We start from the raw sequence: 27,971 nt of genomic DNA, 5'->3' as shown, positions 1-27,971 counted from the left end.
CATCCCCTCCTTCACCCCTAACCCATGACATCCACAAATCTTTCTACTGTCTACATAGTTTTGCCTCTTACAGGAGATCAAATAGTTGGATTCATACAGTACATAGCCTTTCCAAATTGGCTTTTTTCACTTAGTAATATGCATTCAAATTTCCTCCATGTCTTTTTATGGCCTGATAGCTCATTTCTTTCTCACCCTGGGTATACAACAGTTTTTTCATCCATTTACTTACTGAAGGACATTTGTTTGTTTCCAAGTTTGTGAAACTACAAATAAAGCTGCAGGAACCTTGTGTGTGCAGGTTTTTGTGTAGATATGTTTTCAGCTCCTTTGGATAAATACCAAGGAATGTGCTGGATCTACCGAATTGTATGGCAAGAGTAAGTTTAGCTTTGTAAGAAACTACCAAACTTCTTTTAAAGTGGCTGTACCATTCTGCATTCCCATGAGCAATGAATAAAAAAGCTCCTGTTGTTCCACGTGCTTGCTAGAATTTGGTGGTTAATGTTTTGGATTTTGACCATTCAAATAAGTGTGTTTATCTTGTTAACTTGCAATTCCCTAATGATATGTGACGTTAATTATCTTTTCATATGATTACTTGCTATCTGTATATCTTCTTTGGTGAGGTGTCTGTTCATGACTTTTGCCCATTTTTCAATCAGGCTTTTATTTCTTATTGTTGAGTTTTAAGAGTTCTTTGTATATTTTGGACAACAATCCTTTATCATGTGTTTTTTGCAAATATTTTCTTCCAGCCATATCTTTTCATTCTCTTGACAGTATCTTTCACAGAGCAGAAGTTTTTAATTTTAATAAAGTCCAGCTTATCAATTATTTATTTCATGAATAATGCCTCTGGTGTTGTACCTAAAAGTCATCGCCATACACAAGGTCACCTAGGTTGTCTCCTATGTTATCTTCTGGAAGTTTTAGAGTGCTTCATTTTACATTTATGTCTATGATACATTTTTGTTAATTTTGTGAAGGATAGAAGATCCATGTCTAGATTCATTTAATTGCACTATTTGTTGACCAGACTATCTTTGCTCCAATGTATTATCTTTGCTCCTTTGTGTTAAAAGTCAGTTGACTGTACTTACTGGATCTATTGCTGGGCTCTCTATTCCACTGAGTTGCTTGTCTGTTCTTTCATCAATACCACAGTGTCTTGACTAATGTAGCTTTATATTAAGTCTTGGAGTCATGTAGTGTCGGTTCTCTTCTTCAATACTAAGTTGGCTATTTTGGGTCTTTTACCTCAGCATATAAACTTTAGAATCAGTTTGTCAATATCTACAAAATCACTTGCTCAGATTTTGCTTAGTCTCATATCGAATTGGGAAGAACTGGCCTCTTTACAATAGTGAATCTTCCTAATCGTGAACATGAAATAACTCTCCATTTTTTAGCTCATTGATTTCATTCATCAGAATTTTGTTTTCCTCATATATATTTTATACATATTTTATTACGTTTATACCTAATTCATTTTGGGGGACACTAAAGTAAATGGTATTGTGCTCTCAATTTCAAATTCTACTTGTTCATTGATTATATATAGGAAAGCACTTAACTTTTGTTTATTAACTTTGTCTTGCAATGTGCAATAATCACTTATAATCCAGCAATCTGTAGAGATGTCCCTTCGTATCTGATATTAGTAATTTGTATCTTCTCTCTTTTCTTAGCCAGGCTAGAGACACTGATTTTATTGACCTTTTCAAAGACCCATCTTTTGAGTTTATTGATTTTCACTACTGATTTCCTATTTTCAATTTAATTGATTTCTGCTCTAATTATTATTTTCTTCTTCTTACTTTGGATTTAATTTGTTCTTTTTCTAGTTTCTTCAGATGGAATCTTAAATCACTGATTTTTAGATCTTTTTTATTTTCGAATATATTAATTGAATGGTATAAATAAACTTCTAAGCGGTGCTTTCACTGCATCCCACAGATGTCGATAAGTTGAACTTTCATTTTCACTTAGTTCAAAATATTTTTCAATTTCTCTTGAGATTTCTTCTTTGACCTCTGTGTTTTTTAGAAGTATGCTCTTTAACCTCTAAGTATTTGAGGATTTCCCAACTACCTTTCTGTTACTTATTTCTAGTTTAAGCCCACTGTGATCTGAGAGCAGATATTAAGTGACTTCCAATCTTTTAAATTTGTTAAGGTGTGTTTTAGGATCCAGAATGAGGTCTACCTTGGTGAATGGTCCATGTGAGTTTGATAAGGATGTGTAATCTGTGATCTACAGATGTCAATTATATCCAGTTGACTGATAGTGCTTTTAAGTTCAACTATGTCCTTATTGACTTTCTGCCTGCTGGATCTAAATTTTGAGAGGAGTGTTAAAGTCTAACAAAAGTGGATTCACCTACTTCTACTTGCAGTTCTATCAGTTTTTGCCTCACAGACTTAGACATTGTATTAGGTGCATACACATTAAGGATTGTTATGTCTTCTCAGAATATCAATCCCTTTATCACATGTAATGCCCTTCATTATCCTTAATAACTTTCCTTGCTCTCAGGTCTGTTGTATGAAATTAACATAGCTATTTCTGTTTTCTTTTGATTAGTGGTAGCATGGTACATCTTCCTCTAACCCTTTTCGGTTAATCCATATGTGTTTTTAAAGTGAGTTTCTTATAAACGATATATAGTGGAGTCTTGTGTTTTTATCCTCCCTGATAATCTAACTTTTAATTTATATATTTAGACCATTGAGGTGATTATTGAGATAGCTGGATTAATACCTACCATATATGTTACTATTTTCTACTCGTTGCTTTTGTTTTTTGTTCCTATTTTTGCCTTCCACATTTTTTTCTGCCTTTTGTGGTTTTCAGCATTTTGTGATTCCATTTTCTTTTATAACATATCGATTATACCTTTTTTTAAAATCATTTTTTAGTGGTTGCCCTCAAGTTTGTAATACGCATTTACAAGGCATCTATACTTCTGAATAACCCTATGCTACTACACAGGTAGTGCAAGTACCTTACAAAAACAAAATATTCCTAATTCCTTCCTCCAATCCTAGTATCATTGTTTTCATTCATTTCAGTTATACATTAGCATACACATACACACATACAATCAAATACACTGCTGCTATCATTCTGAACAAACTATAACCTGTTAGATAAATTAAGAATAACAGAAGTTTTTATTCTATCTTTTTATATCTTCTCCTGTGCTCTTCCTTTATGTAGATCAGTTTCTAATGTATATTATTTCCCTTCTCTCTGAAGTACTTAACACAGCAAAGCAGGTCTACTAGCAATAAATTCTCAATTTTTATTTGTCTGTGAAAGTCATTATTTCTCCTTCACTTCTGAAGAATTATTTCACAGGGTACAGACTTCTAGGTTGGTGGAGTTTTCTCTCCATACTTTTAACCCTAATCTCCTCTTGCATGCACAATTGATAAAAAATCTAATGTAATCCTCACCCTTGCTCCTCTATAGGTAAGGTGTTTTTTTCCCTTTGACTTCTTACAAGATTTTTTCCTTTCATTGATTTTTGAAGTTTGACTATATTATGTCTAGGTGTAGTTTTTCTGACATTTATCCTGCTTGGTGTTCTCTAAGCTTCCTGGATCTATGGTTTGGTGTCTGATATTAATTTGGGAAAATTCTCAGTCATTGCTGACTCAATTTGCTTCTCCTTTCTTCTCCTTCTGATATTCACATTACAGATACACTATGTCTTCTGTAGTTGTCCCGGTTTGGGGATATTGTTACTTTTTCCTACAATTCCAACATTTATTCTATACCTAACTCTGGTTCTGATGACTGCTAAGTCTCTAAAAGCTTCATTTTTTGCCTTTTAGTGTGTCTTGTAATTTTTTGTTAAAAGGAACTGTGGCAAACAGGTCTTTAGTAATGTAGTGGTATGGGGGAAGAGGCATAAAGCTGACTGATCAAAACATAAAAAATATTCTTCTGGCAAACAGAAGGAAAGTGAACAGGTTTAATCTTTTAAGTTGTTCTTTAAGATCCTCTCCCTAACACTATTTTCCAAACAACCATTAAAGGTGGATTCATTTAGTAATTTTAGCCTTTCCCCAAATAAAAATATTTTCAAGCACTTAAAAGTACTCCTCCAATAAAATGGGAAGGCGACCTAGTATTTAGTCTCATTAGCATGCGTACTCATTAATAATTACATAGATTAGATACTATCTCTGTGCCCTGTAATTCTGTTCTCACTACCTGTTCTCCTAGGTACCCTCCCACTCTCTTTTTCCTAATAAGTAAACTCCTTTAACATGTAGTAGATGCACATTCCCCATATTCCCTAGGAACATCTAAGTGAAGACATAGAAAATGATTCAAAAGAATCTAATTATCCTTAGCTTTTAAAAACCCTTACATTTGATCATCACAACAGTATTATCCCCATTTAACAGGAAACAGATTGACTTGCCAAACATCACATTACTTTTAGTTGAAATAAGTTCCTTGACAGAATGTCCTTTGCTCTAAATATGCTGCCTCCACCATTATTAAAGTTGATACCCAATGAAAAGTGTCTTTGCAGAACACAATGAAGGAAGCACTCCATAGCACAACGAATCAATACTAATGGTAGATGTAAAAATAATATTAATGTTTAGTATTTAAAGAAATAATTTTCTATCTTCTATACAAGAAATGATCTTATATGTCAAATGAGACCACACCTTAAAAGCTTCTAGGTAGCAGACAATATATTTTCTTTTCTCCCATTTTTTCTAAAGCCTTGTCTTACACCATGAAGCACTTATCTACTGGTCAACAACTACATCTCAACTTTCCAAGGCACAGCCCAATACACAAAGATTAGAAACACCCACTACTAAAATCTGGGGACTTCCCATGAGAGGTTCCTCCTCAGATGAAGTTATTCTTAGTTTAGACCAACAATACTCAACCATATCAGATGTCCCCTTCCATAAAATATTTTCCAACTTCTGCTTTATTCACTCTGAAATGAAATTAATAACAATCTTCCTATAGACACCTTCAGATGAATCCATATACCTAAATATAAATGGAAAAGGGAAATGAAAATAATTTATGAGACATGTATTTCAATATGTTAATCCTGAAACAAAACTGAACTAGAAGACATATAAATGTACTTGGTAGCTGAACACAACAGCTACAAATGCAGTTGTTTGTGATACAATTTTCCAAGATTGTCAACAACTCTTGGTCAAGTGGTGAAGAAAACCAATCTTCCATTTATACAACAGTTGCATGCGAAAAATTTAGTCTCAGTTGAAACCATGAATTTATATGTAAAATGGAGGTTCTAGGTTCAGATAATGATAAATATTACATAAATGTCAGGCAGGGTATTCCTAAACGATGCAGGACATGGTGACATTCTTTGTTCAGAATAGCTCACACATTGTAAAAAAAAAAATATAACATCCCTGGTCCCCATCCATCAAACGCTAATGATTAGCCTCAATCATTCCAACAATAAACAAAAAAAAAATGCCTCCTAACTTTCTTGTAAAAGGGCACACCCCGCCCACCTGGACCCACTGCCTTAGATCCAATTCAACTATCACAGTTTAATGTAAAGAACTCTTAGAAAGCATGGATTAGAGTTCCAGTTCTGTCACCTATGAGCTATGTAGTCACTGGCAGTGAGCATTCTAAATAAACCTGTTTTCAATGTATTAAAAGAGACTAAACACTACCTAGGCTTTCTGGGTTGTACAGATTGACTCAAGTATATGAGTGTAGCACAGGGTAGCTTGTTTCTAACACATGGCATATTGAGATGTAAGGAGGGAGCAGTTCCAGATTGGGAGCAGCAAAAAGTAGGATGAATGTGGAGGAGGCTGAAGACATAAAACAAGCATACAAAATGAAATTTAACACGCAGCAGCATAAGGACATTTCAGAAAGCAGCCAGCAGTCTTATATATATCTCAGCAACTCCTAAAGGCACTATTGTATTATATATAATGCAGTGAAATAATTAATACAGAATGACAATCCTCAAGAAAGCAAGATAGACTTACATCTTTAAGAGACTTCCACTGTACATGGCTGAAGTTTTGTAAAGTTCTGATACTTAAGAGAGTGACTAATATTATTCAAACTTTTATTGGGCAATTACCCTATTTTAGAAACTGGGAAAACATAAAGATAACTAATATACCATACCTGTCCGCAAACATTTTACCACCTAGTAGATTAGACGTCAGTAAAACATAACCATAATATAAAGCAGAATGACACAGGCATTAAATAGTAATTCAAACAATAAATTAGGGGATCCTAAAGAGAATTATGAATAGTTCTCACCGAGGAAAATCAAGGACATCTTCATGGCATAAGACACTGAAAAACAAAGATTCTGATAAAGAATGGGGTGTAAATCATTGAAGAAAAATGAAGTACAGGCAGAGGCAATAAGCATGAGAATATAGTTTGGTTCAGAGAAGAAAGGTAGGGAAAGAGTGCATTAGGGGTCGGGAAGGCAGTGCATATAAAGGCTGTAAAAACATTTCAGGACCTGTTCATGGGAAGATCTGATACCATTCCAATGAGTTTGAGTTTTATTGTGCAAGAGTTTTCCAGAAAACTGGTGCTTACGTTGCACACCTGATCCCCAAATAATGCTGAATAATGGCCTAAAATAAGATTCTGAACAAATGCAAATTTTCACTGAGATTACTGAAATTAAAATATACCTTCTTAATTTCAGTAAATAAACAATAAGAACTTAAGTGAAGAGGAGAAAATAGCTTCTGAGCTCATTTCTTAAGTAATCAAAATATTACTAAATTTATTGAAACTGGGAACTTAAAAGAACTCAGGATAATCTTGTATCCTTGATTTTCTTTCAAGCAAGTCTGAGAACTTCCTGAACATGTTATTTAGCTGTGCCTCATGTCACCCCTAAAAGGCAAGAGGTAGGCAAGAGTATTATTAGCCTCTTTTTACTATGGGGAAAGTGAGGAACAAAAAGAATAAATTACAGTATGATCACAAAATAAGCTATTATATTTTCTTGGACTTCAATTAAAGGCTTGAAGCTCACATATGTATTATTCTTTGTACCATCTTAATACTAGAATTATCTTTTACTATCGTCTAAACAACAAAAAACTAATTTTAAAATAATTTTCTCAGGTTGGTACTGCCACCAAAAAAGTTTTTAAATTCTTTCTCTTGAAATAACTGAAAGACCTGCAAAGTGTAAGCAGTAATCCAACCGGCCCCAAAACAGACAGCTGTAAAATAGCAGGGCAGGCAGGAATCCTAGGCCCAGCTTTCACTTTGAATATCTGGCAGACTCGGATGCGTGTTTGTAAAACAGGCTTTGCGGATGCTGGGATGGAAAAGTGCTCTAAGAGACCCAGAACAGCGGTGTCAATACTACACCCACGGCTGCGAACATGAAATTCAATACTTTCCTCCTCTGTCCCTCTCTGCATTGCACCACACGCCACCACGAAAATCCTGGTACACATTTAGGCCTGTGCAAGGATCCTCCTGACGTTTCCCTTAAAAATGCGGTTCTTTGAGGTTGCCCAGGGTGCTGGGCCCTGCGAACAGTGAGGACACCGGATATGGCTTAAACACATCTCAAAATCTTGCCTCTCCAGAATTTAGGGCCTGGTCCAAACAGTTCAATCGGACAGAGTTCTTGCTATTATTTTGTTTTTAACACACACACGCTGACAACCCCTACCTTCAAGCCCCCTTCCTCAGCCTCCCGCCACCACCACCCCTCCATGCCAGGTGGATATCCCAGAAGACTTCAGGAGAAAGGAAAGAAAGACTAAAGCGCAGGAGTCCGGGCCCCGAGGCCGTGTGGGGCGGACCGGGGTCTCGCCCGCCCAGACCCCTGAGCCCAGCCGCCCAGACCAGGTCTCCGCCGACGCGCCGCCGCCGCCTATCAGCGGAGCGCAGGGGCGGGGCCGGCTGGCTCCGCGGCGGATCGGCCGACGGGCGGGGGACCGACCGCCTAGTAGCTCGGGCCGCCGCGCGCAGACACCGAGCCTGGCTCCGAGGGCTCCAGCACGGCCCCGGAGAACACGAGGAGCCGGCTACCGCGTGGCCTGCCGTTGGCAGCTTGGTCTGCCACGCTCGGCGCCTTCCCGCCCCGGAGGTGGGGTCCGAGCCCCAGGGAAAATGGTGTCCTGGATGATCTCCAGAGCCGTGGTGTAAGTGCCGCTCACGGCGCCCCACAGCCCACGCAAGGCCTAGGGAAGGTGTGGGGAGGGACAGAGGACAGAAGGAGAAGGGAAGGCCCGGGCCTAGGCAGGGATGGGCTAGCCCGGCCTCGGGCCTGCCTAGGGGACTGGGGGTGGGGGGGATCCTCGGCCTCCTCACCCTGGTCCACGTCGCTGCGGGGCTCCCTGTGGCGGACGAAGATCCCGCAGCTGCGGCCGGACTGCGTGCGGCTCGGTGGCCCTGCTCCGGCGGCGCTGGGTGGGCAGGCGCGTAGGGCAGGCGGCGCGCAGGCAGGCGACGCGCGCTCCCCGCTCCCTCTCCCCGCGCTGCGCGGCACCGCCCTGCGGGCCCGGGAGCGGCGCACCTCGCGGCGGCGCCCTGCGCAAGCTCCGCAGACGCTGAGCGCGGGAGGCTTCGCTCTCCTCGGGAGGATGCCGCGGCCACGCCGAGCCTTTGTATCCCGCGGCTGGTGCGTTGAGGTGTCTCTCCACAGCTGATTGCCATTCGGTCACGTGTGGTAGGAGGAGAGATTTGTCTAAAAACCCGAGACGGCTCCCAGCTCAGGTCCCTGGGAAGGGTCCCAGTCGCCCCAGGATTTACAGTTTACCGAGAAAGGAGCGCATTATTGAATGGTGACACCCGTCTGCTCGCCCAGATTCCAGAATTTGGCGTAAATATTTGCTAAGTGATTGAGTGGCTGCAGGTGCCTGTTGCCTTTGTTCAAATGATCGATTCGTTTCATTGTGCTCTTACCAACAAATGCTACAGATCCATAGAAAAAATTAGTTGAGTTGTGGCGTTTACTCTGTAAAAGTATTTGACTACAATTTAAATTTTTTTCCTCCCATCATTTCCATCTTAATCCCCTCCTCCTCAAAAAAAAAAAAGTCACAATGTAAACAATGACGTAGTTCCAGCCAGGGGCCCATGAGTTCATTATTCATGATCTCTGTAGGCGTAATATTATTTCAGGGTCTTTATGAAATGTTTTCGTGAGGTGCAGGCTTCTCTGGTTAGTTTTAGAATGTGGAAAAAAATAACATTACCAGATATTCAATTTTGTTTTTCACTAGGAAGAAAGCTAAATTCTTAGTGTTTTATTTTTATTTTGTTTGGGAGTGAATCAATAGCTTAGTAGCCCCAACCAACCTGATTTGCAGTAGTAGTCAAAATTTGTCCCTTGATTGTCCTAATGTAGTTTGTCCTTCATCAGTACAGTTTCTAGTTTTAAAGCTTCAGAGCTGCTTGTGCTCTTCTGTACAAAACTAAAACTCAAGAAATAAAAGCCTACCATAGGTGTCTTTAGATTGCTTTTTAGCCTTTTGGGGCCTCTCTTTGAGTCTCCCTTACAGACATACCTTTTTTGACCTAGTAAAGGTCTAGCAATTGTGTCTGCACCTAAAAAATCAAGTGCCCCATTAAGAAGCTGTACTTTTTTTTTTTCTTTAAACTCTGGGTTCCTTTGACCAGTCCTTAATTGATGGATAGCAAATTGTAAAGCACGTTGATTTTGTTTGCATTACTCAAATCAGATTTTTGTTTTTGATCATCGACTATGAATGTCTTTTCTAGGTGCTAACTATAACACAAAGGTTAGTAACAAAGTTAGTTGATCTTAATGGAACTGACAGTTTAGGTACACCGTACCAGCAGTACAAATGTCAAGTCATAAGAATGTCAAGTCTTATAAGAGTTACACCCAGTGCTAAAGAGGTTAAACAAGGAAGGGATTATACCTGGTTGGAGAATCAGAAAAAAAAACAAGGAAGATTACGTTTGACATGAGCCTTAAGGACAGACTGAATTTAAACAGCCAAAGATGAAAAAGTAAGACTCAGATAAAGGTATGGCTGTGAGCCAAAGTACAGAGATGAGAAAGCCCAGATTAGTTACGGATAACTTGAGGGACTGGGGAGAGAGAACTAGAAAGGTAGGCAGAGGGCTCTTTTCAAAGAATTTCAGGAAGAAGTGATAAATTTTATTAGGCAACAATGGCTTTGCCTTTGGAAGATTCTCTCCCTTGTTGTACCTGGAGAGACACTAAAGACCGGGAGACCACTTAGGGGGCTCCCTGAGGAGAGGGAGTTATAGTCTGTGATGCTAGAACCTACAGAATTTAAAGTGTGGTGCAAAAGAAGAGAAACACAAATGTGAGGGAGAAAAGGTCATAGAAATGTATTTCATGAACCATTGAACCATTAGCATGTTAGAAGACACACTTGTCAGGTATCAGAAGCATCGTTATATTTTGTGCCTTCGCTCCTCAGTTTCTCTGTCTCTTACCACTGATTCTTTTCTGATTGATCATACTATAAGGACAGGAAAGATCAATCCCAGGATCTACATAAACTTGGAAATTTTTGTACATCTGCATGTAAAATTTACTTACATTCTTTCTAACCCACTGGAACAGCCAGCTAGTTCTGAGCCTGAAGAAAAATCAGTCAATTCTCTCAACATGAATCTCTGGTGTAATGCACAAGGAACACAAAGAACCTCCATAACCAGAACTTCCTGTGTGCCTGAGCAGTTTCTCACCAGACCTTGTGGCAGATCATTGCAGGAAAGAGCACTGGCTTTGGAATCAGACCTGAATGTCAGTTGATGGCTGTGTAGTCCAAAGCAACATACTAAACCTGAGCCTCAGTTTTGTCACCTTAAAATGGTTATAATATTTACCTCCTTAAAACTGTTGTAAAGAATAAATTATTTTAACTAAAGCACATGAACTTTGGTATATAGCATTTATTGTATACTTAAAACATAAAAAATGTATAGATAGATTTTTTTTCTTAATTGGAGAGTAAGATGATACAGAAAGAAATATCAGTGGACTATCATTTGGAAACCTGGAATTTAGAACTAGTTTTGGTTATATTAACCAGCTAAATGACCTTGAGTCAGCCTTTTACTGATTATAGACCTGTTTCTTTCTCTTTGAAGAGAAAGGAATCTGATCTGGTAATCTCCAAACTCTTACACAGCTCTAGCATTCTGTGATGCTATGAGAGGATTTTTTATTAGTACCAACCTGTTTAAAACCAACTTACTTTATAGATAAGATTGAAATGTTAGTTAGCAATTATTAAGGAATAGTAATCTGAGATGACCAATTGATGTTACATTCATATGTGATGTCCATACATAACCTTTTGAAACACGATTCTTATAGATTGAGGAAAATCCCATTTTTCTAATTTTTCTTAATTTGTATATATAATATAGCATCGTGGTTAAGATCAGGACCAAAGACAGATTTCTTGAATTAAAATATCAGTTCTGCCATTTATTGGCTATAACCTACCCCATAAGATTAAATAATCTCCACACTCCAGCAGCATGCACATGGTAAGTATTCAATAAGTATTAGTAATTGTTAGCAGAACAAGGAAGAATATATTTCCTTACAATCCCAGCATACTGAACGTTTAAACTATTTTCAGTATACATTTGTCTTTCGGTTTCTTTGTATGTAATTAGAGTAGGGTCAGAAATGTGTTCTACTATTTTTTATTATTATATTATAAGCTTCTTTGTTGCTCTGAAATCTTATATGTTCTGTTTGGTCAGGCCAGTATTCACAATTTTCATATCCATCTATTTTTTAATTTTGCTTTTAGATCATTTCTAATATTTCAATACAAGTAATGCTTCAGTGTACTCATAATATTACAATGGATATCATTTATATATACTTTTTCTTTTCAAGTACTTAGGATAAATATCCAAGAGGAGTATATCTCAAAGACTATGAATATTTTTATGACCATTGATTTGAAGTGCTTTCCAAAAGTATATTAATATTTTATATTGCCACCAATAACATATGAGTACTATCTTTATCATAGTATAGCCAGATGAGGATTTTAATTTTTTTATACTTTCCTAATAAGTGTAACAGATCTCATTATTTTCTTTTCTATTTGAGTCCTTATTAGCAAGGCTTAGTATTTGTCCTAATGTTTATTAATTATATCTCCTATTGTGCAAATCGTCTTTTTGTACTTTATCCATTCATTTCTTGGTTACTTGATTGAGCATCTTACATAATAAAGAAGTTAGCCCTAAGTCATATTTTGATGCAAATATGTTTCTGAATCTAATTAACACTTCTCTTTGGTATTTTATTTTTAGTTGTATAGAGAGTTTATTTAGTGCAGTTCAACATGTTCATTTTTTTACTTTGTGATTTTTTTTTCACTTCTAAATATAAAATTAATTACTCCAGATATTTGATAAGTACTACTTTCTCATATAGAATTGGATTAATTTGGAGACTTCCTTTTTAATTCCATACATCAGTAGTTCCTTTTTACCATTAGTATTTTTACCATTTTTATTTTTGTTTTACAATAATTTCCCTGACTGCCATTACTAATAAAACCTCAATCCTCTTTTTTTAATTGATCCTCTTCAATTTTATTTAATGACATCTTTAGTGTCTAAATCACATGCCTTAAAAACATACTCCAGCAATTTTCCCCCTTCTTTCCAGCATAATCTGTTTTCCTCTCTGTGAGATCTTTCCTGTCAGCATGCAAACATACTATCATTTCTTCTATCTTAAAAAAACAACAAAAACTCATCCTCTTGTCATGATATTTCTCTCCCACTCTTTAAAACAAAAACCCCACTAAAGAATAGACTATGTACTCTTTCTTCATGTCCTCTCCTTCATGTCACTCCTGAACCCATACTATTTAGGCTTTGCCACCAAAAACACTCCATTGAAATCACCCTTCTCTAGGTCAGCAGTGAGCTCCACATGGCCAAATTTTTTGGTCTTCATCTGACTTATCGGCAGCTTCTGATACAGTTGCTCACTCTCTCCCAGAAGTGCTTTATTCACTTCTAAGAAACCTTACTTTTTTTCTTTTTCTTCATAACTAACTTACTGGCTACTTACTCTCTTCTCAGTCTCCCGTGCATGCCCTGACATTTTAAGTTGGTGTGTCCAAGGTATTAGTTCTTAGATCTTTTCCCTTTCTACACTCCTATGAGAACTGTCATTAATTTACATCTCCACCCCAGACCTCTCTGCTGAACTCAAGATCATATATATTTTCAACTGCCTACTTAAGTCTACTTGGAAACATCTGACAGTGATCCCAAACTTAAGATGTCCAAAAACTGAGCTCCTGAATTTCCTTCCCCATCTGGCTCCTCCAGCATCCTGCCTCAGCTCAATTAATGACAATGAAGTCCTTCCATTAGCTCAGGCCCAAAACCTTAGGATCATCCTCGATTCTTCTTTTTCTCTCATTCCCTACATTGAGTCCTACAGCAAATCTTGTTGATTCTACTTTCAAAATATACACAGGATCCACCCACTTATCATCACTTTTGCATATAGTACTCTAGTTCAACCCAGCATCATCTCTTTAGTATATTTACAATAGCATCCTGCTTCTATCTTTTGTTTATGTGTGTTAGTTAAGATTATGATAGGATTAATGAAAAATATTTTAAGTAATTTTTAAATTCCTGTGGAAGTTTGAGGGTAGTCACAATTCATAAGTGATACATTTCTTCCTTTATATATACTTTAAATATTTTTAAATGGTTTTAAATCTCAGTGATAGCTAAAACAATTTCTTTCAGTTAGATTAGGGTAGATTTTATTTTTATTAACTAATTTTGTTGAGATCCATAATGTGTATAGCTTAAATGTTCATGAGTTGTGTCTAAGAAATAGTATACTTACTAAAATTGCTATTAGACATTGAAAAATAAGGTAGATAGGAGCAATGAGGTTTTCAGGGAAATTGAAAAAGTTAAAATCTTAAAAATATAATCTTTATGAATGCCCTGCAAGAGGTCATCTTTTCTGACTTCCTTTGATAAGAGAAAACACATCTGAAACTATTGGATCATGTTCCCATTGCAGAGGCCAGAACTTCCAACAAGATTCCTTTATTAGCCTTCTTTTCAGAAACAGTTTGCTTTTGTTCACTATAAGCTGCTATATTAGCTATTTCTTTTTCCACTGGATTTTTGAATGCTTTTAGGAGGGAGATTTATATTTTCTATTTTCAGTATAGATTTAAATGTTCAAATAAATGATTTGTTGCAATAATAATCGCATAAATGGTAATTTAAATATATCACTGTTTTGATTGTCACATGAAAAAAGATACTGCTGAGTCTCTGTTAGCAGAACATGAGCTTATGTTTATATCATTAATTATACATTTGCATTAAACTACCCCTTTTATATACTTTTTTGAGGCTAAATGAAAGGTTAAAGGTACAAATTATTCTTTTATAAATGTCTTCATGTTTACAAAACTGTCTGTTAAGGGTTTAAGCATACCTATCGGTGAAGTAAATTTACCAGCTGCGGTCTTGTTAATTTTACAAAGGCAACTATGACTGAAAGTCAGGCCTGATGTCATACTCACTAGATACTACGGACAGAGAAAATAGTAGTCATTGATATGGAATTACTGAACAGTAGTTAAAGATTATTTTAAGTAAAAAGCAGACTAGCTAATGTTAGACTATTATACAGCCATTCATAATGATATTCAGAGTATTTTTAATGTCACTTGAAGATCTTTTAAACATGTCAAAGTTTCTTAACCTAGCAAAATTTACATTTTGGACTGGATCATTCTTTCTTGTGGGGAAACTGTCCTGTGCATTGTAGGATGTTTAACAGCATCCCTGGCCTCTACTCACAAGATGCCAATAGCACCTCCTAGTTAAAATAACCAAAAATGACTCCAGATATTACCATATGTCACCTAGTGGACAGAATTACCACTGGTTGAGAACCATTGTGTTAAGTGAAATGGGAAGAAAAATAATATGTGGAGGAAATAACTCTGAAGCTGTGCTGCTCAGTATTGTAGCCAACAATTGCATGTGGCTATTTAAATGTAAATTAAATTGAAAATTAAGTTCCTCAGTTACACTAGCGACATTTCAAGTGCTCATTAGCCACTCAGTCTTAGTAATTACCTTATTGGACAGCACAGAAGTAAAACATTTCCAACATTGCAGAAAGTTGATCCCCTACAAAATACATTCTACTCAGCATCCCGAAGTGAAAATAGCTTAGGTGTTTATTAATTATTGGCTTCTATATACTTTATAGGAGAAATTATAGGCTATAATGACATTTGAAAATTTATTAATGTCTCAGGATATCTCTCATTAAAGGGTTTTCTATATAAAATACTATTACTCACCAGTCTGTCATATTATTTTTACTATTTCCAAAATTAATTTCTATTTCAATATTTACAGAGAATTTCACAAATTTGATAAAAATTGCTAATACAGTACACTTTGAAAATAATTTTTATAATCACATTCTGCACATTAGCTCTTATATTCCTACCTTTTAAATTTGTAAATGAAATGTTGTTTACAAGTTATAATTTCTTAGTCCTAAAAGTTGTTAGCATGTTGCTTTCCTTACTATTAACAGTGTCATCAATTCTGCAAAAGCAGAGTAACTAAGGCAATCGTGAAAGTCATAGGAAAAATCCAAACATAGTAGGTTTGTACTTACCAATAATTCAAAACATAATTTCAGGATATATTTAGGTAGTGCTGAGAGCATTAATATTTTCAAGTAATGATATGCTCATTTTAGGAAAGAACTATTCTCACCCATAAATAAAACGAGGCATTCTGCTGTGGAAAATTTCCTTAACCTTTTATCATGTCACATTTCTGAGGAATGTATTAGTTTGCTGGGGCTGCTAAACAAAGTACTCCAAATTGGGTGGCTTAAACAACAGAAATGTACTGTCTCACAGTTCTGGAGGTTAGAAGTCCAAGATGAAAGTGACAACAGGGTTGATTCCTTCTGAGGGCTGTGTTTCTCTCATCGCTTCTTTGCATTCCTTGGCTTCTAGATTCATCACCCTGATCTCTGCCTTCATCTTCACATGGCATTCTCCTGTTGTACATGTCCAAATTTCCCATTTTTATAAGGATACAAGACATATTGGAAAAGGGTCCACCCTAATTACATTTTAACTAGATTACCTCTGTAAAGATTCTGTGTCCAAATAAGGTCACATTCTAAGATATTGGGGGTTGGTCTCCATCATATCTTTTTTAGGTGGACACAGTTCAACCCATAACAATCTCTTGTATATATCCTAAGGAGAACTAGTGTATGCCAAGGAATAGTTTTAGGGATTGGATTAGAAAATGAGAAAAAAAAGTCTAACAAAATAGCTGTCTTAATATAATTTGAATAGTTACATGGGGGAAGGGTACAGATTTTTCTATCTTATTGTGAAATGCAAGGCTAGAACAATAGGTAGATGTTATTGGGGAGACAATCTTATTCAGTATGTAAGGGAAAACTTTCTAATACCTGGAGTTGTTCAACAGTGAGACTGACAACCTCATGAGAGCAGCGTGCTTTTCATCACTGGAGGCGTGAAAGGGACAATAGAACCCTAGTTGAAGAGCTTAACAAATTACCTGTATGCACCCTATAGAGAATCACAGACAAATTGCTGTGAAGTATTTCATGTTTAATAAAACTCATATTTAAATAAATGAATACATTATGTTATGTAAATATCAGCAATAATTAATAAACAGCATTATTTGGTATTTTTAAAAGAACACAAATATATACAACACTGAATAAATTATATGCTAAACGTTCTACTAATGTGACACATTTTCATCATCAAACTTAAATCACCAATCTTTAGGGCTCCCAAAATTTGAAATGCACTTTCACCAAAACCATTGTCAATAAACTGCCTTCTTTGCCTTGTTTAACATTTGAATGGCCCACAGGAACAATAAGCAGTAGGCATCCTTGAGTGTTGACTTAAAGAAAGTGCAAATATGGGAATAGAAGAAAACAGACTTGTTGATATTTGCCTACTGGGTGTCAGTATTGTCATGATCAGTTCTTTTCTGCATTGTGCCTGGTTTTTGTTTTCTATTGGGGACACTGACCAATCTCAGTAAAACTGAAGTCAGTAAAACATAGGTGGTAAACCATTTTAAGTTACAAAAAAAAGAGACCTTGATTACTTTCCATGATTGAGAAATATAAAAGAAATGCTGAAAATGATATAACCTCTAATCTAAAAATAATAACTGCCTAAATGCCCTTTAAGTATGTGATAAGAGAAAGAACTACGTGAGGAAGGAAAACATTCATTTTCTTCCTTTGAAGAATTCAGTTCTGCTCCCCTACTTCAAAGTATGTCATCACTGTCTCTTGTCCTCCCTTTTATACTTTCTTCACTTTTCTGTCTAGTTTTACTCTTTTTCTCTTTACTCTCAATAAAGGTGAGGAGAGAATGGTATTCTCTCTGTCATGTACAGAGATGTATAATAATTGAAAAGATTATAAATATAATCTATAGTTTCTAAATCAACAGGAAAAAAAAAGGAGGCTTGAGGGATATAAAACTCCAACATAAAGGAGCAGGAGGTAGGGGTTATATGGACAAAAAAGATGGTAGAAATGGGCTGAAATATATCAATAAAGGCAATAAATCTAAGCACATTAAATTCTTCTGTTAAGATACTTTGAAGTTGGATGACTGATTCACTTTATTATGCTTCATAACTTAGAAGTATGTGTTGTATTTTTCAATATCAACTGTTATATTTAAAAAATGCTTAACACTTGCAGTGAGTCAGAATCAAGATATCTATAGTAGCTAAAGGGACAAAGTAAGACAACAGGGAGCAGATACCAACAGAAAGAAGATGCCACCTTAGTCTCAGCCCATATGCTTCTTGCTGGTATAGAGGCCAGTTTCAGTGCTTAGCCAGGCCCCAAATGGAGAGAGGGAAGGGGCTGCACCTGTCATGAAGAGTAGTATGTGAACAGAAGGCCAGAACCTCTGTGAAATCACCAGGCAGGCTTGTCTCTAGTGTCTTCTTTTTCTCAAAGCTGGCATGAGTCCAATGAATAATGTTCAGTTTCTTATTTTCCCAAAGGATATTCAAAGTTTTAGAAGTAAGTACATTGATGGCCACTTGAAAGCATTCTCTTTTTTCCCCTCTTATTTTCAGATGACAATAGTTTGTTTGATATGTGGAATATTGCTATAAAAAGTAACTCAGTGTCTTAAAAAATGTATAAATTAATATGCCTTCACTATAGCTACTTCCACATTGAGACAGACTGAAGAAATGTTGAAATGTAGAGTAATGTTCTTAATGACTTCTTTGTATTCTTAATGACTTGCTTGTCCACTTTGATAGTTTAGCTGTTCAAAAATGTTATATTGCTTGAAATTCTCTAATACCTACATAAGAATAATTTAACTTTTAGGTCATTTGTTTCAAAGGAATTCCCTCCAATTGCAAAGGAAGGGACACTTGTCCTAGAATCTGAGATGGGTTTAGACCTACAATGGGAAATAACTCCTAATATTAACATTTATAGCTAATGTGTAGCTCTGATTCCTTATGCACACTGAGCATTTAAACAAAAGGAGGAAAATGAAAAATATTAAACAGTTGTGTGTTTTCCATGTGATCAGCATTGCTATGGGGGTTTTCTAGCTAAGACATCTGTCACCCACTAATGGCCAGGATTTATTTGGCCCGTGTGGCTATCCCTTGCTCCCTTATCATTCATGTGCTGTGCTTACTTGGACAGTAGAGAGGGACATTCAGAGCCTCTCAGCACCTCACCAACATGATTATGAGACATTAGCTAGTAGATTTGCAGTTCTGTCTGTAGAGATTTTCAGTTTGAGAAAAAAGAATGGTTGCTTACAAATGGGCTCTGAAATCAATGACCATTTATTCCTTTTATTCCTAGCACATTCTTGTTTTATTATTGTTTTCTTTGTCAGAGTCTTATGTTTTGCTAATATTTAATCCTTCAAACTAATCCTAAAACTTTCCAATAAACAGACAAATTTTCCTAACTTTATTCATCCTTTAAAAGGGAATTTTGTGTGATGGGGTTACTTTAAAATTACAGCTTTGAACCAGAAAAACAGTATTATATAGCTTTACAAATGGTGAAAATTGATGCTGCTATTTGAGAAATATGGTTGATAGAGTGGTAACTTTCACCTCTTAAAAATCTTAAAGTTATTTTCACTGTAACAGAACACATGATAAATTAGGAATATCTGTTTTCATAGAGATGCCTTAGATTCTTCATTTGAAATAAGAACTCATGAAGCCCGATAATGTATTTAAAAGCATTTCAGACACCTTTCCCAGACCTCATTCCTAAAGATTCTGACTTAATAGTTGTGGAATGGGGCCTGAACATCTTTATTTTTAAAAGCTCCCCAAGTGATTAGAATGCAGAACCAGGTTCGAAACTATTACACTAGAAGTTATGTGATAGAAAACCTGGTAGGCATTTTTTTTTTCTTAAGAAATAGTGTCAGAAAACTATCACAGAATCAAGCTGCCAAATATTGTTACCTTCTTAAAACAAGGAAACAAAAATTGTAAAATATCCTTACTTTGATTTTCAGTAATTTGATAATACTAAATCCGAGTACCTAGAAAATATCTGAAGCTTAGCAATAAGCAACATTAGTGGTCTATAAAGTAATCTTTCCAAACAAACTTGATTGGTCTTAGATTGAATTACAGAAGTATTAGAGTAAAGGAATGTAGTGGAAGGAATGTCTGGATTTTATTACAACATTCTCTATAGTACTTCATGAAATTCAACTTGGAAATGCATTTCATATTCCCAGCTAGCAAGTGAACAAAGTCTAGCAAACAGCAAAATATCACATTTGTCAGGTTGGCTGCATAGCACATTTGCAGCAGTATACATTTATGCTGCCTTAAAAAGATCATTTGTAAAATTTGTCAATATGGAATATGTGTTTATTTTTAGTTAAATCTATCAAAGTCATTTCATGCATTTAGAAGTTTCCATAATATTAGCATTGTATATTAGATTGTGTTATATGACTTCGTTAAAAATTATAATTAATGAAAATCTGGAGGGGGTAGGGAGATAGGCGGAAGCATCAGGGCAAATTTCATCATTCATTACAGAAAGACAGATGCTGTTTAGAGTTGAAATGACAGCCTTTTATAATCCTTTTCTTAAAATTAAAGGATTACTTTAGGTCTTGACATTTCTACTATTTAAGTAAAATTTTGTTCTTTCAGTTTTACTTATCTGTTAAATTTAAGCAAAATGTAATTTAGGGTTTTTATTTTATTTTTTTTATTCTTTAATGTTACCACATATTTGACCCCTTATGCCCCACCTACTTCCCTCTTCCCCCTACTCTCCCTACCCTCTGAAGGGTTTTTATTTTAAATTCCATATAGTTTAAGATCTCAGTTTTATATACTTTGTCAATTTTTGTTCTCTAATAATATGGAAAGAGATGTTTGGATCATCAAATGTTGTAATTGATTATTTCTGGTCATTAGATCTGGGGTTGAGTTTCATATTAATACTTTGTTCTTTTAGGTAGTGTTTCTATAATAAATATAAATCATTTCTACTAAAAATATTCTTTAAGCAACTAAACATGTTGCTTTTTAAAATAAAATATTTAAATCAGTAACTAGTTTTAATACAATTTCCCTCATAAAAATAAATGCCAACTTTTAATACCAAACGTGACTGAAATCTTTTGCGTGCTCTTAGAATAGCTACTGTGTGTACAAAACAAACTGAAATACTAGCACATATGTGTAATCTTATGACCTTAACTTCATAAAGTTCTTTTTTTCTGGTAGTTCAAATAATTCTAGATTTGCCTTAGACCCCTAGGGTTTGCCTACTTAAGGAGGTTTCATTGTTCTTAAACCCAAGAAAGCAAAACATGTACAAAGCAAAATAAAATTTCCTTGTGTTCAATATTAGAACAATAACAGTGGTAGCATTTAAACCCAAGTAAGCAGTATTTGTTAGCTAAAGAAGTACAACCATCTACCAGAAATTGATGGTCTTTATTCTACCATATTTATTTTATGCAGAGAAGTCTTTACTTAAAGCTAATGAACTCCCTATTTATACTAGGAAAATAATTAAGTGTTTAGTTATTTAAAGTTTAGCTGGAAGCGTTTTATATGAAGTTTTAAGTTCTTCAAGATCATAATAAAGATGTCTCAACAAAAGATAGATGATATTTCTTTTTTACAGCTAAAGTGGCAATGTCCTGTGGCAGCAGCATAAAAAGAGTATTCAGTTCCTTCCTTGGCCAGCTGTGAAATTATTTTTATGAAATGACAACTTTTTGGATTCACATTTATATCATTTTTTGGTACATAAGGCAAAAATATCAGTATTTATGTCTGATTATTTCTAATCCACACAATTGAGTTTCAAAAAATGCAACACCACATCATCATTATTACCCTTTTCAGTCAGTACAAGTGACGTCACTACTTCATAGTAGTCCTGTGATCTGACTTTATCCTTAAAATGGGGCCCATTCTATTCTTAATTAACTCAGGTTGCTAAGAGGCATAAATGCAATATTCTCTGTGAATGTCCTTTATAACTACCTGTATGGCCTATACAGAAATATATTAGCAGTCTTTGTTCCTTAAAACAATCCATTTACATTACAGCAAGGATTACTATTTCGGGGTTGCAACCCTTTCATTAAAAATGTTGTCTAGATGTAACATTTACTGAGTGAGACTACCCTAAACAATAGCCAGGTAGAGGACATAGATTAGGCAAGTGAGAAAGAAGATAAAGCATTTGATATTATATCTGTTAAAAACACAATAAAATACTACCTCATTCATTCTGTAAAATGTTATTAGAATTATAATGAAATGAAAGATGAGGAGAAACAGACTTCTGAAATTTATCAATTTTGTTTCTTATGTTAATATTCTTTGGACACCAGGACCTTAAGTAAACTCACTTTTAACATTTTGACCGTGAGTCTAAAAAATTACTAATTCTAATTTAGGTAAGACCTCAGCTCTTCGCTTCCATCTCTCTGGGGTCATTCAAGGGTACAGGATGCACCCATATAGTCAGTCAGTCGCCACCTGTAGCTCTAAAGTCCTCTTGCTCTAGCTGTTCCTTGTGCTGTAAATACTGTCTTCCTCTATGCTTCATTATGCCCATTATTTCTCCCCAGCTTTTCATTGTACAGTGTTGCTCAGCCCCTGACTTCCATGCCTTCAGGAGTCTGTGCTCACTGCCACCAAGGCCACCTGGAGTTTTTTGCTGCTTTTGGTTATTTGGTGCTGCATAACAAGTCACCCCAAAACTTAGTGGCTTCAAAATAAAACAAACATGATACCTGATGATTCTGTTATACATGGAAAAGGACATTGGCATTCTTTAATCTTTCTATTGTTATGTTCACATGGCAAGTGTCTATTTAGAATTATTTTTAAAGCCGTTTCATGCATTAGAAGGATTCTGGTGCATTAAAGTTTTTTTCTAGTACTAGTAAACCTAAAATCTTCAGTTTGATGGTGGAATAACAAAATTTGCAGGTGTCATTTTTAAGTATTTGACAATTTTTTTCCTTTTCTCTCTTTTATAAACTGACCCAAATTCTATGGTCATATGATTAAGTTACCTTTATGGTCAATAAGAAAGTAAAACTGATTCTAAGTGAAGAAGAAAATAGGAAATTTGTCAGTTCTTAGATGATCATGACTCATACTACTTTTTAGTAGTTTACTAAAAAGGTTGCTTTGATTGTCAAAGGGTAAATTTTTTACAAAACAATCTTAACAGGTTTAAACAGTTGGATGAAGAAATATATTTTCTAAAAGTGATTTTTTTTTCTGAGTGACAAAATTGGGCATACATGATTTATTATGATACTATTTCTAGCGAACAGTGCTTTTAGGGGTGTTCATTTTTTAACTTTGTTTCTCTGTAGGTGATATATGTGAAAGAAATTGTTGGAATTTGTCCAACTTTAATGTCCCTTCCCTGAGGAAAGCTATATGGTATTTAAAGTTGGTATTGTTTAGTATGTTGCTATGGATGCTAAAGAAGAATAAGGGAAATACATAAAAGGTTAATCTTTGGCCGTCAACCAATAACAAAAACATTCTGTAAAAATAATTTTTTTAATGAAACAAATACACTTTAAACAAGTTGAGAGTAAATCAGGATGTATGAGAAATAGAGAAAACAACCATCTATCCAAACGAATATAACATTGGGAAATGTAGCCATTTTTATATGTATATTGACATTGAGACTTCTGCTACCGAAAGAAATTAGACTTCTGTTACTGCTCTTTTGACTTTATGGTTTAATACATTATGATAAAAAGATGTCATCGTGTGTCAAATTGAGACAAAATTGCTGATTCTTATGTTTAACGAAGTGATAATTACACTTAACCCACCAGGATACAATGCTACTGCCTAAATGGCCCTTGCATTTTTTAAAAGGACATAAAAGAAAATTATAGTCGTCAAAGTGAATATGTAGCACTTTGTCAACTTCTTTCGTCATTTTTTCATTTTCTGACCTCAGTGAGGCTATATTTCTATATTAGGTTGTGTGTACAAAAGATTCAGTCCTGCCTTTGTAAAGATTTTTTATTTCTTCTGCAAATATTTATTGAGTACCTACTGTGTATCTGAGAGTATTCTAGGACTTGGTGATGCCGAACTCAACTTGGCCCAGTTTTTGTCCTGACAGAACACCCAACACAGAGACAGCAGCTGGGAAAGACCATGAACATAATACTATGGGACAAGAATACTAGCTAATATTTATGAACTGTGTACTGTGTGCCCAGCATTGTTACATGGCTTAACTCAACAAAGTAGTCACTATTATTATGGCATTTCATAGAAATACAAACAAGCACAGAAAGGTTAATGACCTGCCCAAAGTCACACTGCTAGTGTTGTCACATCAAGTATGAACAGATGTGAGGACAGCGAGGAGGGGTTTCTCACCTGGGGAGGCAAGGAAATCTAAGGGAAAAGTCGCCTTTCAACTCCCTATTTGAAGTTATCCTCATTGAGAAGAGGCCCCAATCAGAGAGGAAAAATATGCCAAGGTATAGAAACAAAATAACATGACAATAACATCTCAGTATCATTGGAGATGCAAAAAATGAGATTAGAGAAGTCAGGTGAGTTAGGTCTAGCCTTGTGTAGCCTGATAAGGAGTTGTTTATTGAGAAAGCAGGAAAGACACTTGAAAGATTTTACATAATGGTATTAACAGGGGACCTGAGGAAAGTCATGAGGACAGAGAGTCCCCATGAAAAATAAGAAGGGTCAGAATTAAGGCTGTGGTAAATGGGACATAGGAACAGATATGAGAGAGATTTAAGGGGAAAATTTGATACAACTTGGTGTTTGGATGTGAGGAGGAGGAAGGAATTTCAGATGTCTGGCTTGGATTACTTGAGTGGGAGGTGTCACCATTTTGTGAGATGAGAAATGAGAGGAAGAACAGGTTTAGAGAGAAAGGAATGGTGAGCTTCAACAACAATAGCAACTGCAAGGTGTTGAACTAAGTGGTCAGAGCACTTTAGATAGAGAAGGAACACAGAGGTAGATAAGATGTTGGCAACATTCTCGTTTTAATTTGGGTATTTGGTTCACATGTGTTGTTAGCCTTCATAACTTGTATGTATATTATGTATGTTCTCTAATATGAATCAAATATTACATAATAAATTTAGAAGTGATATTTGATAAATTTGCTGTAGGAAAAAAAAATACCACACTACTTTAAGACTTTGAGAAAGCTTCCTAATTATCCCTCTATGTGTAAGCAGTTACTTAAATGCTAGTAATGCAAAGACCATTCGATTTACCTGATGCTTTCTCCACACATTAAAAATTAAAAATAAAAGGAGAACTAGGGGATCAATGGCCAGCAGAAGATGCTGTCATCTGCTGATCTGTGGTAGTGTTCATGTGTTAGATTAATTTCTATGGCTCTCTTATTTTTAACAAATATAAGGAAGACAGATTGGCTATTTGGAAAAAATGAAACTTTGCTTTTTGAATTACTTATGGTAATTAAGGGTTATACTTTATCGTGTTGTATTTCTGTCAAAAAATAAAGTATCTAGTTTGTAATAGAGTTTTTATTTAGGGAGTGACTTGCAATTTTAAATATAGTAGTTATGGAAGGCCTCAGTGAGAAGTTGAGATTTGAGCAAAGACTTGAAGGAGGTAAGGACATTAGCTGTGCAGAAACTAAAAAGAGCTTCCCAGGAAGGGAGTCAACCAAGTATGGGCCCCAGGGTGGGCCCCTGCTCAGCACAGAAGGTCAGCATTGCTGGGGCAGAGCAGTAACGTGGCCAGATATGTAAACCATTGTTAAGGACATTGGAATTTACTCTGTGTGAGGTGGGTTTTCTGTAGAAGAGTGCCATTATCAGATTTTATTTTGAAAGAGCTCTCTACCATGCAGGATAGACTGTGCAGGCAAAAGGATGGAAGCTCGGAATCCAGTTAGGAGGCTATTTTAGTAAACAAAGGAGAGATGGGTGGTGATTTGGACCAGGATGGTAGCAATTGTCAGGTTCTGGATTTATTTTAAATATGTAATGCAGAGAATTGTTTAACAGATTGGCTGTGGATATTCAAAGAGATGAAATTGGGTGCGTTCACTTAGGGAGTGAGTGGAGAAGAGAAGAAAATTGACAAGTTATTTCTGAAATGTATATGGAAATGCAAAGGACCAAGAATAGGCAAAGCAATCTTGAAATAGAATTACAAAGTCAAATAGTGGGATGACATACTTAATAATTAGGTATTAATAATGGGATGAGTTAATTGGATACAAGATCTATTACAAATCTGCAGTAATTAAAACAGTGTGCTGTTGGGGCAAGGATGGACAAATAAGCCAATGAAAAAGCATAGGGTCTGGTAAGAGTCCCATCCATATATGGATACTTGTTTTATGAGAAAGGTAACACTACAGAGCACTGAAGAAAGGTTGTTATGTACAATAATGATCAGTTATTGGATATCCATATATCCATATAATCATAGCCTCTAATTCAGACCATACATAAAAATACCAATTCCAGTCTGATTGCACGTAAAAAGTATAACAATAAGGCTTCTAGAAGATAAAATAGAAAAATGTTTTCATGACTTTGAAATAAGGAAAAACAATCTTAAAACAAGACACAAAAGGCAATCGTCATAAATGAGAAGACAAAATTAAAATTAAGTACTTCTTTTCAACAAAAGGCATTGTGAAGAGAGTGAAAAAGAAAGTCTAGTGAAAAAGAAAATATAAATGGCCCGCATTCAAAATATATTTTAAAAAATGGACAAGAGACTTTATACCAAAGAGGGGAAGGACATATTCAAATGGCCAAGAAACCTAGGAAAAGGTGCTCTTCTCTTTCTGGAGTGGTGGCAACATTATGTAATGCTAAATCATATTTCCATTTCCTTTGTATATCTTTGGGAAAAGAACTAGAGTTTCCTGGGTCTTTATTTGTACTACTATATCTTTAAGATTAACTACAAATTGAAGATTGTTCCAATTTTAAATTAGAATGGTTATACATTTAAAGAAAATAAAAACCTACTCCTGAACATTGAGGTTATTATCTAAAGAAAAGCTCTCCTACCATAACCATAACCATCCATAAACATAAACAACATTAGGCACACTCATGCAGAACCTGTTTATTAAGAATTGGATGCCTTGGCCCATCTACTGAAACCTGTGATATTGGGGGTGAGGAGGTTGACGAAGTCAGAAAATTATCAACAGGAACACTAACATTTCATATCTTAAATATGATCACTGGGGAAGAAGAATGCAGAGACTATTTTCATATATTGTTTCAAAATTTATTTTGCCTTTTTTTCAAAGATGTAACATAAAGGTAGAGACTGCTGTGAGTGGCAGTTATTGTCATAGGAGGAAGGGGTTTTCATTAGGTGGCACTGAGATCCAAGGTAACCAGCATGTGTTTAGCAGGAAATGGAAATGATAAGGATGGAAAAGCATCTGTGTTTAGAATGCTCCAATGAGCAATCAGCACTCTCCTGAGATGACCCTTGCTGTTGCTAGGTGCTCATTTCTGTTTCTGGAGTGGGTGGCAACATTATGTAATGCTGAACCACATTTCCATCCTCTTTATATATCTTTGGGGAAAGAATTAGAGCTTCCTAGTTTTTTATTTTATACTGTTAACTTTTTTAGATTGAATAGAAATTGGGAGTGTGCAAATTTGGCCTAAAAATTGAATGGTGGGATGTACATTGCAAGAAAAGACTTAAGACATTATGACTTTTTGGTTCTAATTACTGTCACTTAAACAAGGGCTTTTTTTTTTTTTATGTCACAAGACTGCTATCACCTAAAAAGTATAACGTTGATAAGATATTAACACCTAAAGTACAGTTCATATTCAAATTGCCCAAGTCGCCCTAATAATGCCTCATATAGCTGCACTGTTGTTTTTAATATAGAATCTAAACAAGGATCACACGTTACAGTCAATTGTCATTTCAGTCTCCTTAACATAGAACAGTGCCCACATAATGGGAAATTTTAAAACTCCTGTCTTTTCAATTGATAGATCAGCTGCCTTTTGTTTAATCACTTTTTTCTTTTTTTTAGGGAGAAAAACAACAAAGTCAGAATTGGTGGAGATCGTACCATCTCTCAAGAGTGAGAGTAGGGTCATCCAGAACTGCTTTTCGTGAAACAATCAGTAAATGTTTCACAAGAGACAGAGGGCTTGGTAGTGCCAACCAGCAAGCATGCTGGTTTTGTGCTGTAATTACTGACATCAGAATTAAATTAGGTGGCGGTGTAGCTCTTGTGGAACATGTTTGTTCTATTTTTCTGTTGGTGATTTGCCCAATATGGTATAAAGTTCCCACCCCCT

The 27,971-nt window shown here is 35.7% G+C and overlaps 2 protein-coding genes across 3 annotated transcripts in view; one reads left to right on the top strand and one right to left on the bottom strand.

Annotated features, from left to right (window-relative positions):
- JMJD1C (jumonji domain containing 1C) overlaps positions 1 to 8,484 on the bottom strand; it is a 291,466-nt gene extending 282,982 nt beyond the window's left edge. The window contains exon 1 of one of the 2 annotated variants that reach the window (XM_016159168.2): positions 8,356 to 8,484. The gene's annotated coding sequence lies outside the window, so the exon portion shown is untranslated. The remainder of the gene's footprint in view (positions 1 to 8,355) is intronic. The other variant, XM_016159167.2, reaches the window with a different exon arrangement.
- REEP3 (receptor accessory protein 3) overlaps positions 7,974 to 27,971 on the top strand; it is a 76,704-nt gene continuing 56,706 nt past the window's right edge. The window contains exon 1 of the mRNA XM_016159173.2: positions 7,974 to 8,186. Within this exon, the coding sequence (XP_016014659.1) occupies positions 8,155 to 8,186 (32 nt within the window). The 5' untranslated portion in view covers positions 7,974 to 8,154. The remainder of the gene's footprint in view (positions 8,187 to 27,971) is intronic.

Source organism: Rousettus aegyptiacus, unplaced genomic scaffold, assembly GCF_014176215.1.
Source record: "Rousettus aegyptiacus isolate mRouAeg1 unplaced genomic scaffold, mRouAeg1.p scaffold_m13_p_6, whole genome shotgun sequence".
In the NCBI taxonomy this organism is placed as follows: Eukaryota; Metazoa; Chordata; class Mammalia; order Chiroptera; family Pteropodidae; genus Rousettus; species Rousettus aegyptiacus.
This window is presented reverse-complemented; position numbering and strand designations above follow the sequence as displayed.